This window comes from Opisthocomus hoazin, chromosome 5 (assembly GCF_030867145.1).
Source record: "Opisthocomus hoazin isolate bOpiHoa1 chromosome 5, bOpiHoa1.hap1, whole genome shotgun sequence".
Lineage (NCBI taxonomy): Eukaryota > Metazoa > Chordata > Aves > Opisthocomiformes > Opisthocomidae > Opisthocomus > Opisthocomus hoazin.
Window position 1 is genome coordinate 14683202 of NC_134418.1, and position 14442 is coordinate 14697643.

The 14442-nt window shown below is 42.8% G+C and overlaps 1 protein-coding gene across 2 annotated transcripts in view; it reads left to right on the plus strand.

Moving 5' to 3' along the window:
- The window catches only part of CRMP1 (collapsin response mediator protein 1), a 51526-nt gene that overhangs the window by 17165 nt on the left and 19919 nt on the right, over nt 1-14442 (plus strand). For both annotated transcript variants that reach the window (XM_075420510.1, XM_075420512.1), the window contains exons 2-6: nt 32-120; nt 5368-5552; nt 7074-7238; nt 12383-12444; nt 14115-14195. In XM_075420510.1, the coding sequence (XP_075276625.1) occupies nt 32-120; nt 5368-5552; nt 7074-7238; nt 12383-12444; nt 14115-14195 (582 nt within the window). The remainder of the gene's footprint in view (nt 1-31; nt 121-5367; nt 5553-7073; nt 7239-12382; nt 12445-14114; nt 14196-14442) is intronic.

Consider the following 14442-nt stretch of genomic DNA (forward strand, 5'->3'; position numbering starts at 1 on the left):
ACCCTCATTTCTTCCTTTTTTTTTTCCCCAGAGTGACCGACTACTCATTAAAGGTGGAAGAATTATCAATGATGACCACTCCTTCTATGCAGACATATACCTTGAAGATGGACTTATAAAGTTGGTTTTTTAAAATACCAAACCTATTTTGCATGCCTGTTAGAATAGACTGTTGTGGTTTCTTGATGGGGCTGACCTGAAATCTTGCAGCCAGCATCTCAGTTTACCCCTAGATGTAGGGCCATAGCAGAGGAGTGTTTAATTATGAAATTCTGCCATTTTGTCTTTACTAAGATTAGATAAGTAGAAAATTTCTTTACTGCAAGTTGAAGTTACTTGCTTTTCAAACAGTTCAATCCTGGTTTCTTCCAAAATAGTCAAGGCAAGTAGGCGCTCTCAACATGAGAAGTAATGTGAAGGACAGTGGATGTTTCTTGAGTCCATGTATGACAGAAGGATCATTACAGCTTTTTTTCCCCATACCTAATCAGGGCGAATGCAGCCATGCTCTGAAGGATTGTAGGCACAGAAACATGCCCTGTGTTACACAGTGCTAAAGGGGACCTACTCCTTAGTCTTGCTGTTGGTTAATGCTGAAGCATAGCATGTTCTGGTCCTACAATGTTGTTATGCATTGCTCGTATGTCCCTCTTCTTGCCAAGAAAAGGTATATGATCTTAAATCATCACACAATTAGAACAAAAATCCTACTGATTTATCAAGATATAGAATATAGGAACTGGGAAACTACTCCGTAAGTGAAAAACATGAAACACATGTTACTGATAGGCTGTGAAACAGGAACAGAGATGTCCATGTACTCTACCAGTCCTACCTGGGCTTGGTGGTGATGGGGGTCTCTAGCTTTGCAAAGTTATGTAGTGTGTACAAGCACTCTGATGTACACAAGGAGCAAAGCCTTTTCCTTAGCTGCTAAACGTTTCCACTAGTGACCTAACAAGTTTGGTCTCCAGAGGCTACAATATAATGCATAGAAACATAATTACAGTTATCTGGTAAATAATTCATTACCTACTTGTTTTCAGAGCTCCTTTTCGTGAGAAGATACCATCAGATTAAAAGTCTGATTCTTTACATATCTGTGGCTACTGACATTATTCATGATTCAAGTTATTATAAAAGAAAAAACCTTAAACACCCTAAACACACCCTGTTATCCATGGGCTGTGCAGTTGTCTTGTTAATATTTCACTCTGCCTTTCCAGTTGTAGTGTTACTTGCATTGCAGAAGTGGCGAAAGGAGCATGTCGTTTTAAGTGGAGAAGGCACGAAATTTTGTACGCATGTCTTTTTTTGTAATAGCAACAATCAACCAGGCTGTGCTCTCTCTGATAGGTATTTTAGTTGGGGTTTTCTGTGCTTTTGTTTGTTCAGATGCAAAGTTCCCTGTAACACTCATAAGCATCAGAACTGATTTAACGGCTAAGTGCGTGAGATGCTGAGAGCCTGAAACTGCTGTGAATTTTTGGCCTCGATTCCAGAAATGCAGTGGTACTTGGTGGGCAGGTTAGCAATGGGAAGCTTTCAGCTGCCCTTGTTAAGTGCATAGCCCTCCCTCTGAAATCCATGCGTGGTTCCGTACCTCCAGAAAGTATCTCAGCTGCCAAAGATAGCTAGGGTTAATAGTGAACTTACAGGCAAGATCTTAATTTTAAAAATGCCTTTATCTTTGCCCAAGGAGGCAATTTTACTATTCAGCATCCTGAGTCATGCCTGCTTTCCTGGATTTAGGTGACCCGAGACTTTTTTGTAAGCTGCGCAAGAAGTGCTGCTCTGAAGAAGCAGCTAATTTGTGATGGCAGTCTGGTGTGAGATGGGCTTGGGTCCTAACTGTGTTCAGATGATAAATTCTGCAGTCTAGGAAAGCGCTATATTTTCTGGGATTGGTCTCTTTTTAGTTTCTCCAGCTGGAATGGCCCATTGTCTGAATATTTAACATTGTTGAATGCTGCTCGAGATCCGTTGGAGCAGGCCCTTGAACCTCAGGCATCCACGTTTCAGTTGATGCCCCAACTCTCCAGCTGCAGATCCTGATGATAATACAGAAGTCTTCCCACAGAATGGAGCAGACTCCAAATCTCTCAGCCTAGAATAGGCAATAGTGTCCTGGTTTTGCTGGGATAGAAAAGATCTGGGTTAATTTTCTTATTCTGCAGTGAAAAGGGATTGGAAAAGAGAACGTTGGGTTTCTCTTGCAGACTAATGAAATGAATAGGGTCTTTCAATGCTTCTATCCCTCAGATTGTCCTGCAGAGTGGAATGTAGATATAACCTTGAATGTGTTTGAAGATTAGCTATAGTTTGGAGCGGGGTAGATGCTTTTTCCTCCCTATCAGTGCTCAAACTTGCTCCCTAGGTACAAGGGAGCAGTGGTGCATGTGGGATTTTCCCAGGTGAAACTTAAGTACTGCACACTCAGATGACAGCTGAGAGGCAATTCTCTAGTATCTGAATAGTAACTTAGATATTTAGTAATTTAAATTGCTGTTGGCATGTAAATAATGTATTTTGCCTACATCTGTCCTGTCTCTGTTATCCACCTGAGGAAATGACCCTCAGTCTCCGTGCTAAGCAGCAGGTCACACGGTCTGGTGCCTGGTGTCCTCTGTGCTGTCCCTGCCGAGGGGAAGGGTTGGGTCCCTCCGGGCCAACAAGGGTGCAGGGTGGGTGGCTGGAGACCGGGTCCCACGAGCTGATCAGGCGATGAGCCAAGTTAGAGGGAGTGTCAGATGCCTGAAAGAGATCTGGGCTTGATAGCAACAGAAATAACTCCACGGAGTCCTGGCAGAGGTTTTCAGATTTCTCAGGTTAAGCTTATGGAGAGCTGAAGCCTGCTGTTCCCATTGTGCTTTAATCAGCTTGTGTTAGACAGAATTTACCAGCTTGTTCAACTGAAGACTGCAGACAGCATCAGCTTTCTGTCAGTCTGAGTTTTCTAGTTGCTGGTGCATCAGAAAACCAGCTCAATTGTTTATACGATGTCTAGGATACAGTTATCTCCGCTACTGTATTTTTTCACCTACAAGTAATTGAACCCTATTCTTATTAACATACACTTAGCATTAACGAGTGAGCAGTTCAGGAGTCCTGTCACATTATCTCTTACTCTGTGTTCTAGTCAGTCAGAATAAAAGTAACCTTGAATGGCAGTGAAGATCAGCCTTCTCCCAGCCTTAATCCTGAAGCCAGGGCTAGAGATGAGACAGGCTCCTGGCAGGTAATAGTGCAGCATCACCTGCAAAGACCATTTCTCCTGTGTCACTTCAGCATGGGTGACTTCAGCCGTTGCCAAATAAACTGTTAACTCAGGCATACACTGAAAATAATGAGCAGTGAGTCATCAAAAAACTTCAGTATGTACTTAGCACTCTTTCACTTTGTTAGGCTATGTGTCATCTTGAATAGGGAACTGGTAGATGTCGATTGTGGAAGAAAATAAAAATGAATTGTTTTTACACTTTTGTGTAGGTTTTCTTTGATATTATTTTCAGAAGGTGTGGTAGTCCTTGGAGTGGAATTCCACCTTAGACACAATTAAAATCTTTTTTCCCCAGTTCTTTTTTTTAGCCACACAAACGCTGTACAAAGGTTGGGGATTGTTCAGATTAAAATCTGGGGAGTGGGTTCAACTAATGAAAGTTAGTGCAACCCCATTATTATCCGTGGGGCTACCTAACTTCACATAAGCTTTTATTGTACTCATGGGTTGGAGAGCCAGATTTTAACAGCAGAGAAGCTTCTTGCAACTTCTTTGTGCAATTGGATGTGCTGGGCTGCTGCTGGCTGTTGCGTACATATCAGTTCCCTGTTTGTCACAGTATCATTAGCGCTCCGCGCAGCTGTAAACAGGTTATGACATGCTCCCAGTGCTCTGTGTGTTGATGACTATTAGACGCCAGGCATGGAGTTACACGGTTTGAAGCCGTGATGATATCAGCTCCCACGAGTAAGCCCTTTTGGGGATGCTCAGCGCTGAGCGGCTGAGCCCCCAGCTCGGGATGCTGGCGGGGAGTTTGCCCACTGAGTGGCTGCGCTTCCCTCCGGCCAAAACCCGGCGCACCGGGGCAGCCAAGCTGCTGGAGGTGACATTTTTGCATAGCATATGAAACAAATTCTTGACCTCTTGGGGCTATTTATTAACTCTGGTGGTTTGGCCAGATTCCAATGTGAATAATCATCGCTGTTTTTTTCACTGGTTTTAATTAATGGTTATACTCATTTTCGGTTCTAGCTTGTTGCGATTGGCTGTTAATCAGTTGCTGAGTTTTGCTCTGTAGGTGGGAGTTGCATTTTAATATGGGAGAAACATTCAGCAGCTCAGATGTCTGGGGTATTTGTTTAGCTGTGGATAAATGTTATTTTATCCCAGACAAAAGGAAATTAAGACAAGGACAGCGTGTCTGTGATACGAGATAAACTAAGTGAACTTAAACTGCTTTATAGTTATCTCTAAGCCCAAATATATTACAGTGTAACAACGCAGAGACCTGGCTTCCACACACACTCATACATTTTCCTATTTGGCACCATGTGAAGTAGACAATAAAAATGTAATGTGGCTTTAAAAGTTAAAGGTTAATTTACTCATAGTTGTGTCCATGAGCACTAAAAGTATTTTTGCAAGTGGACTTTGCTTGATATCAGCATGGGGGGCAGATTATTACTTTTATTAGTGAAAAAAAAATCCTGTTTGGAAGAACTGAAGGGAAAAAGATTACAGCAGTTAATTAACGCTTTTCCACACAGTTATGTAGAATATTTCACTAAGTTTTAACTATAAGAGGAGGGTGAAGAATATGTGACATGGTAGATTAAAGGTGTTTGGGTCTCTTAAATATGTATTTCTGTATCTCAGGATATTTAGATTTCTTTTTAAGGATAAATTTATATTGCTTGGTTGCAAAGTGACTATAACTCCTTTCTGATAGGCCTTGTGCTTCTGCCATATATTTACAATTCCTGCTTGCTGCCATATTTGATCTATGTTTTTCTGTTTTCATTTAAGAGCTTAATTTAGAAAAGCGGAGCCCCCAGGAGAGCATTAACTGTACATATTTGTAATTGTTCAAAGATAGGAATCATATAAAAAATAATAATTTTTTAATGCTGGTGCATTATGACTTCTTTATTGGCCACTAGAGCAATGCCAAGCAACCCGAGCACATGCTTTGCTCTGCCAGTGCTGTGCAGGGTGGCCAACGCGGGTGTTTGGGATTTGCCGTTGCTTTGGGTCCCAGTTCTTTCTGTACAGCCCCTAGGTTCCTCTCCCCTACGTGCCTCAAACAGCTTCTGACCGCTGTGCTTCTTTGTTTAAGTAAAATAATGCTGCCTTTCCTTGCTGCCTAGGCAAATAGGAGAGAACTTGATTGTTCCTGGAGGAGTCAAGACCATAGAGGCTAATGGACGCATGGTTATTCCCGGGGGAATAGACGTCAACACTTACCTACAAAAGCCCTATCAAGGAATGACTGCTGTTGATGACTTTTATCAAGGCACAAAAGCAGCGCTAGCAGGGGGCACCACCATGATCAGTGAGTACTAGTAATGCTAACTCTTCCCACCCCAGGCTGAAGCTCGTGTAGCACATGTGGGGATAGCTACAGGAGGCACCATACCAATTTTCTGAGATCTTCTGCAATAATCTTCAAATTTCTGGACAGTGTGTTGGAGATCCATTCATCATTGTCACCTTGGGTTGGCCTGAAAATGAACCTACCCTCAGAAAGAAACAGCGGCATGGGAAATTGTCTCTTCGGTTTTCCTCTGAAATACAGAACAAGCAATGAGGGATAACATACCTACTTTTGGTATTTTTGAAAAACAGTGTAATTAGTGCTGTAAGTATGTGGCACAGAAAATCTGACAAAGATCTGCTGTTCCCACCTAGTGACATTTCAGGGGCTTTGGAAATAGCAGGATGCTGTTTATGAACTTGGATTTGGCATCAGGAATTGAGGAAGCCCTTACCAGAGATGTCCTGGAGGAACATTTCTTAGAGGAAGGGAGAAGTGTTTCTTGTTGTTAAAGACTCTTCTTCTGTCTGCCAGATAGCAGGACAAGATTTATCTCTTTCCTACTAGCAGTGGCTTGGCGCTTGGTTAGACTTGGTGAGGCAGTTGTTCAGGTGACATGAATCATCTTGGCTTCCTTGTGCAGAGTTGCTGCCCAGTGAGGTTTTACTCCTGCTGAATTGGAATGTGGCTTTTTTTGCTGAGTGGTGTTATCTATTACCTGTGTTCAGCAGCTGAAAGGATCCTTGGCAATAAGCACAAAATGCACTGCTGTTCATTATTTTTGTTAATAATTTTTTTAGTGTATGTTCTTTGAGGCTTCCAGTGCAGCATTAGATTTGCACTGATAAGCCCATCTTGCTTTGTTTCCATACTTGGTTTTGACCTAGCCCTGCAAAGACAATGTATATACATAAGTAGTTATATCTTTATGTCAGTAAACATTGTGGCATCATCAGATGCAGAAAGCCTTGAGACAGTGAGGATGCACAGTTGCAGTGCACTCCATGTGCCATATAGTGTGGCTGAGTGTGCTCTGCGTCATCTCTGTTCAGACCTTTGGCTGTATTCCCAATTCTGGCTGCCGAGAAAGCATTCGACATCTCTGTTGATGTATTGGTAAGGCGGAGTGGGCCAGTTCAGTGACTACGAGGCACTGGTTAATAATAATGCTTACTATGAATACATAGAAATGGGACACATCAGACGACAAATACGGGTAAGTCCAGAACTTGTGGTGTCTTACAGTAAAACAATAAAGGGAAAAAAAAATGTTCCCTAAACCGTGAGATGTTTGTATCTCCTGCTGTGTGTCTATTGCTGCACCAAGCATGTTGCCAGACTCAGCTTCAGTATAGACTGTCCACAAAGCCTGCGATACCTGAGACAGCAGGACCTGGCCAACATCCCAAAGCTGCAGTCTGCATGCAAACTGCCTCCAAGGCTGCTGTTCTGGCCGAGATACTGAAAGGCTACTTACAGGCACTGAGGACATCTGAACAGTGTGCAGGCTGGGTAACAGACACTGAATCTCTTTTTCAGTTGACCACGTGTTTCCAGAACCTGGATCGAGTTTACTGACCTCCTTTGAGAAGTGGCATGAGGCAGCTGACACCAAATCCTGTTGTGATTATTCTCTCCATGTGGACATCACCAGCTGGTATGATGGAATTCGAGAAGAGCTGGAAATACTGGTGCAAGACAAAGGTTAGTGAGTGAAAGTTAGTAGTATTTTTTGTTTTTATTGAAATATCATGAGGGTGAAATTTTGAAGTATTTTAAGGAATGTATAGAATCATAGAAAGTTTTGGGTCGGAAGGGACCCCTAGAGGTCATCTAGTCCAAGCCCCCTGCAGCGAGCAGGGACACCGCTAACTAGATAATCCAGAACAGAAATGCACAGGCGCTGATTATGCTGCCCAGGTTTCTGCACTAGCTTGAACTTTTGTGTTCACTTGCTGCTGTGTAAAGGGACCTGAAACTTTGTGCGTTGACGCTAGTCAGCAGCAAGGCTGATGGAGGGAGGAGGTTTACCCCAATGTAGGCATGGAAAATTAAGAAGTGTATGTTGTCAGATACAAATGTATTACTTTATGCTTGCTTGTACGTGTGGAAATAGGCTCAGAGATTGCATAGTCTAGGTTTTGTTTTAAGATAAAACTCACAGATCAGCATTTAGGGCAGTAAGCCCAGTCACCTTAGATCCTCTATTTCATGAATGGGGAGAATGAGACAATTAAAGGTAGTGGTTCAGATTTTTACTAGATTGGAATCTGCCCATTTAGCTGCCTCAAATTAAGCCGAAATATGAAGGGCGCATGTGTCTGAGAAACAGTCATCACAGGCTATTGCTCTTTTCTCAGCGATGGCTTAGGATGATTTACTTGCGAGACTAGATTTTTTTATAAAACATGCCTATTTCTTTAAAAAAGGTTCAAGTTATTAAAAAAAGCGATGCTAAACTTAGGTACCTAATATTGAAAAAATGTCCTAATTTTCACAAGTGCTTGGTCTCCAGTGGCTTTCCCTGAAGTTACTGGAAGATACTTTGTTTTGGGACTTAGAAAAACTAGGTCACTAATTTGGGAATCTATTTAAGACACTTGTGGGCTTGATTCAGTTCAATTAACAGGTCTACTGTCATGCGAGATGCTGTAGGTTACCCTATGTGAACTCTAGCTACCGCTCCAGAATAGCACAGATAAAACCTGTTGTAAATCCTGTTCCATACATGCCAGCTGATTGTGGCAGTTTCATATATGGAGGATATCTTGGTCGCACGAGATACGTATGTGTGGGCATTTGAATCTAGCCTTCAGAAAATAATAATTTTGATACAATTCCTTAAAATTCTGCCTAACAACATGGATTTTTTTGTCCATAAACATACTTTTTTCAAATATTTTTCACTTGATACTTTCATTGAAAATGCATGGATATTAACTCAGAAATGTTTTCTGAAATGGTATTTAGTTACCATGGGTAAATCAGAATGACCCTTATATTGGGAAGTCTTAAGTAATATGTGTATGCAGCATCCTTTGCAAGGTGTAGTGCTAGTGATGACTGATGATTGGAAAATTTCTCTTTATATAGAAATGTACTATCAAAGTATAAAAACAAAGCAAAATCCTATTTTTCAGTGAGCAATTGTTCACTGAGATACTATGGAGATGCAGTCGTGTCGGGGAATTTATCCCGTATTGCAGCGTGCTAGCAATACATGTGCTATATATCCAGATTTCAGGCAACAAAACCCTTCAAACAACAACATTACACATAATTTAGAGAAATAGCGGATGGTCTTACATAGGTCTTTATAATGTAGGTGATTTTTACAAGGTGATGACATCTGTCAACACTAATGGTGCCAAATCTGTGCTGTGTCCCTGCTATCGGTGTTAACATGGATATGCTGCTGTGCATTAGCTGACTGTGCTCTCAGACAAGTATACTGTGCCTTGTTTCAAAGGTTAGATACTATTTTCCAGAGCTCCTGGACCACAGATGGCTCAGCACTCCCAAATTTGCCTGAGGGCTGACATTAAAAGCCTGCTAAAGACAGTTAGGATAGTAGTTTTCTCCAACTATCGAAATGTGAGTTTTCAATATAAATCTGAGCTGCCTTTCAGTCTTTGGTGGAAGCAGGAATCTGTTCATCAGTTCCTGAACCAGGATGTGTGATGGGGCCCTTGGTGGCCTCTTTGGTGGCAATAGCATTAGGAGGTCATCTTTGTTCTCGTGGGTGCTGCAGTATGTCTCCGGCAGTCCATGTGAATTACTCTCATTGTTAGGAGACACAAGGTAAGGGCGAGTATGAAAGCACAAGAACAATAGGAAAGATATCAGTGTGACAGTGACTTTCAGATTAATGGATAATATCTGCTGACTGGAAACATTTGAGCCAGCTGGTGCACATAGACTTCATGTTAATGGAGTGACACTGGTTTTCATCAGCTGGGAATCTGGATTGAATTTGTTCTCGCCTGATTGTCTCCTGGGTGAGTTAGCCAAGTAACAGGGCTCAGTTAATCGCATTTCAATGCTGCATTGCCTAATGCAATCTTGGAATGAATAGCAGGGGGTCTCACAGAGATGCTGTTGAGGTGCCCTGTCATGAGGTATAATTGAGTAATTAATCAGTTTTTAAATCAATACAAAGCTAATTTATGGAGACACAGTCTTTGGAAGGGCCTGGAAATTTTGTAGAACTGAATGCTGATTGTAAAGACTCAGGCTTGTAGCATTTCAGCAGATAATTTGGGACTGGGCTTCTGCAGTATATGCAAAGGAACAAAGGCATGAAATGTGTTGACAGACGCCTCACTCATTCCTTTAACTACTGCACTTTGTCACTGTTCAAAAAAAACTGTAGCACTATCTGAAATTTGGAGAAGATCCTGTTGAGTACTCCTGGTGTGAGAGCAAGTAGGACATTAACAAGAACGTAGCATGTAACAAATGTTAAGCATTAAGGTCTCTAGGCCATGGACCAGGTCTTTTGAAAAGCCACATATTTCCAATGAGTAGATCAAGACACCAGACCAAGGCATTAAGCACAGAGTCTAATCTTGGATACATGTGTATGCAAATTGGTGTTATTTTATCTTGGTATCTTGTAAAGGTACTCTCTTTGCAAGGCAAGATGATTCAAACCATCTCTCTTGCTGGCTGCAAAAGTAGCCCGTGAGTTGCCCTTCCACTTTGTGTGTATCTGATGTGGTAGCCGAGGGTGTGGATGTGCATTTAGATGGGAGAACTCTGCTTCTGCACTCTGGGAGCAAGGGACAGGCTGAAGATCCTACGGCGGGATCCCTTCTACTCTCATTGACTTCAGGGAGAACATTAACATGAGTGGGAGCAAAACTCGTAGTCATTTTACCAAGGTCAGAAAAGGGCCTAAGAAGTTATAAAGGCAATAAAAGAAAAAGGGAGAGAACATGTATTACTTGGGTCGATGTATGTCTTCCAACCACAGTACCCAAAGAAAGCTGCCTTATCTCCTGCAGGACTGTGATTAAATGAATTGCCTTTGGCTAGATCCTGGTGGATAAAGGAGAGCAATAGGTAACCCGGCTCTTTGCTTACAGAGAGATATGAACGAGAGGATTCAGTTGTGTGCCATTGCTGAGGCTAGTCAGCGTGGCTTGGACCAGCCTTGCCACAGCTCCCATTGCTTCACATGTGCATGGTCACCCATGCGGAAAGGTGGATCCCAGGTGCAGCTGCCTTCTGAGACACTGGGTGGGTTTGTGAAGAAAAGCAGAGCTTTCCTCCAAGGCCAGTTGCAGTCAGTCGGAGAGGAGATGGTGATGCAGGCATGGAGCTGCGAGTTAAGCTTAACATTTTAAAGCAGGGACATACTGAGTGCATTGACACTGTGTAATGAGGAGTAGGCTGAGGGATTACAGTTAGTAAAGCCCATGTGTGTTTTCTGGGAACTTGAGAAGTAGGAGAATAGGAAGAAGGGACAGGCTTGCAGGCTGGTGGGGCCTCATGGTCCAGGCTGGATTTGCTCAGCGTGGGAGTCGGCAAGGAGGGGCCAGCTCCTGCTTCGTATTTCTCCCTGAGCTGCCTGGCCTTAGCAGGAAGACATAATACCAGGGATCATTTCAGGGTTTTATCCTGCTTGTATCCTAGGGTATTTGTAATCTCGTAATTGTGAATAAACGGATTCTCTGTGTGTGAACAGCAATACCCTCTGCCTGAGGGTATATCTGCACCTTCGAGACTCGTGAAGGAGTTACGTCTTTATCAGAGAGCCGTATTTATTCAGTGTAGCCAACATGGATAACACGAACAGATCTCTTTCTTTTTCCTCTTGCCCCAGGAAGCACAGTTTTAATGACAGCTATTTTGAAATGCAGCACACGCGGCTTAGCTTAGAATTTACTTTTAAGCTAGAAAACTCAGATCAGTCCCTCTATCAAACTGGCAATGTTGTCAGTAAACTGAAGTGTAAGGCAAATTTATAAACTAATATGAATTCATATGTATGGAAGATATGAACAGAAGATGTTTGGAATTCCTGTTCTCTTAGAATACGAAGCTGTGTCATCCCTCTGAGCAGATATTTGAAATAAATAGCAAAACTTGTAGTGCTTTGAATACAGTTGGTACTTGGCCGCTGACACTCAACACTAGCATTTCTTACTGATTTCTAAAATTTGGAGCTGTCATCTTTCATGTTTTTTTATGACGGCCAATATAAATCCTTCCATCTTTGGAAGGTGGAAGGAGAGGTATAGTGAGCTGCCCCTGTAACTGGTTTCAGACTTTGCTTCCACTCCTTCCCAGTGTCTGCCATCAGCCAAGCGGGGTGCTTTGGGCAGTAGGGTCAAGAAAAAGCAAAGTTGTACGCAAATTCAGATACATGGTTCCCACAGCTTCTCAGCACTTTCAGGAAACAACTACAAATTTACCTATCAAAAAGCAGGTGGTTTCAGGTTAAGCTGAAGTGTTTTCTTGATTAGCTAAAGAAAGCTAAAAAGAAAACCAGTGGTTCACAGAACCTTACATAAGTTTTTTTAAACGTTGCAGACTTTGCATGTTTGCTTTAGCCACTGTTGCTTGTCTACAATCAATCTCATTTGTGGTGGTGGCTGGGTTGCTCCAGGGCTGAACACAAGCAATCCACAAAGTCCAACAAATTCCCGCAGAGACGAGAGGATTCAGGCTTCTAGTCCTGGCAGCTGTAATGCAGCTGTGGAGCCATGCTTGATTTCTGACAATCACTGGTGAAAAGCCTAGTCCAGACATATTCTATGACCTATATTTCCTGAGGTTTTTGTTCGAATACAATTTAAGAATCTACTTACATGGCAACACCTTTGAATTTTGTCTTGGAACAGGTGTGAACTCTTTTCAAGTCTACATGGCCTACAAAGATCTCTACCAAATGTCTGACAGCCAGGTATTGCTCTGAACGCTTTTCATTGCTGTGGTCTGTCCTCTCTCGTGTGGTCTCCCTCCCAACACTTGCTAAGGTTGAATCCCAGAGAAATGTTCCCATTGACCTGAATGACACTGGGGGAAATGTGTAGTGGAGGAATTCTTCTCTCTGCAGTGCCGAGCAATGTTGACCGTCTGCATGTGTTCCTTCAAGTGTGTGACGTTCGCCTGCTGCACGGATTATCTGGTGACTCTCAACATTGCAACCGCTCAGCACTGCTCAGGATTTTGCCGTGCACTTTATTTTGCTGCTACCTTCCAAGAACTCTAGGTCAGAGAGGGAAGGAAAGATGAAGCACTCGAGGCGGTGGCAGTTCTGAGATTTTTTAAGAGTTTCTGGGTTGCTGCAAACAGCTAAATGGAGTTGCTCTTTGGGGGAGGTGGCCTTTTCTCATTAGGGCTGGAGATAACAATGAGCTTGTTTGTCCAGAGCTCATTACGGATTCCAGACTCTTCAGCTTTCCCAGCCATAAGTATCAGGTCATTGTAAATGGACAATGGCATCTGTTAGTAATAATAATGTTTGCTTATTCAGTTGAGAAAATGTTTCTTTCTTACTTCTTCCCAGAGCTATAGCTCTCGGTCTTTTAAATAACTGTTGTTACACCTCCAGTTCATGTGGTTTTAATTGGAATTTTAGACATAATAATATATAAACATTCTCTGAGAGGCAGCGCCTGTTAAATTCAACTCACTGTTGGCATTGCCAAGAGAAATACATCAAAATATTTAATGTGTGGCTGGACCAATGCCAGCTACCTTGTTTAAATGTGCATGTTGTGGGCTGTGTATTCCAGCCAATTCAATGCTAGCTGAAGTGCCCTAGTGCAAAAGTGGGTACTGAAGAATCCGTGTCTTCAGTATTTGACCTGTGCTTGAAAACCGGGCTCCCACATACCACATACTGAAGTCTGGTTTAAACAGGGAACATGTTAGCTGAATACCTTTTGGAAAGGCAACTTAAAATTTCAGTAGATCTGTGCTCAGAAATTCTCATTTAGAGCAATAGGATCAACTATTTCCCTTCTATGTGGATGGGTTTTGAGTCTTAGAAAGCAGTAAAAAAAAAATACTAATTAATTTAGTTGCAGAATTAAAGACGTTGGTGAAAGCTCAACACCAGCTGCTCTAAGGAGATGGTGCAAAATGCCTGCACCTCAGAAAAGAGGTGTTTTAGCTGCCCTAAAAGTGTCTGTAGTCCATTGATTATTCCCATTCCCTGGGAATAATTCCATTTTACATTTGCTAAAACTGTGGAGAAGAGACTACTCTCTAAACTCAGACCTGCATGGGAGGGCATGAGGAGGTAGCCCTGCGGTGCGAGGGGCTGGGGGAGGCACCGTGTCCGAGGGATGATGCAGCCCTGCCAGGACCGCTGCCCCTGTCTGGGCGCAGAAGGGCCGAGGCTGGGCCTGGGTCTGCCTGGTGTGCCAGGGGATGGGTCAGTCAGCACCTGGCAGTGAAGCTCTGGCTCTGTGTGCAAAGCGGAGAGTGGGAAAGGGAGATCATTTACTATTTGCCTGGATAATTACCAGCATAGAAGGAGCAAAACTGAGAGGAACAGAGAGGTCTGAGTGTAAAATAATGTGTTTTCCTTATTCAGCAGTGTTTCTTTCTTTGTACCTCCTGCAGCTTTATGAAGCCTTTACCTTTCTAAAAAGTCTTGGGACTGTTATCCTGGTCCACGCTGAAAATGGAGACTTGATAGCTCAGGTGAGTGAACTGTCATTTTTGCTTCACTTTGTGAGAAGATAGACACAAGAGAGGAGACGCAAAACCCTCCGGTCAGAGTAGGGGTAGGAAAAAGGAACTACTACCCAGTGAGTGCCTTAACTTGGCCTGATATCCTACACACCACTGGTATAGCCTCTGGGGCGAGAGGATGGAGGCCCTTTGCTTGGGCAGAGCATCTGTGAAGTGGAGCAGCGATCCAGACAGCTCCTTGCCTTGGCAGCAGGTG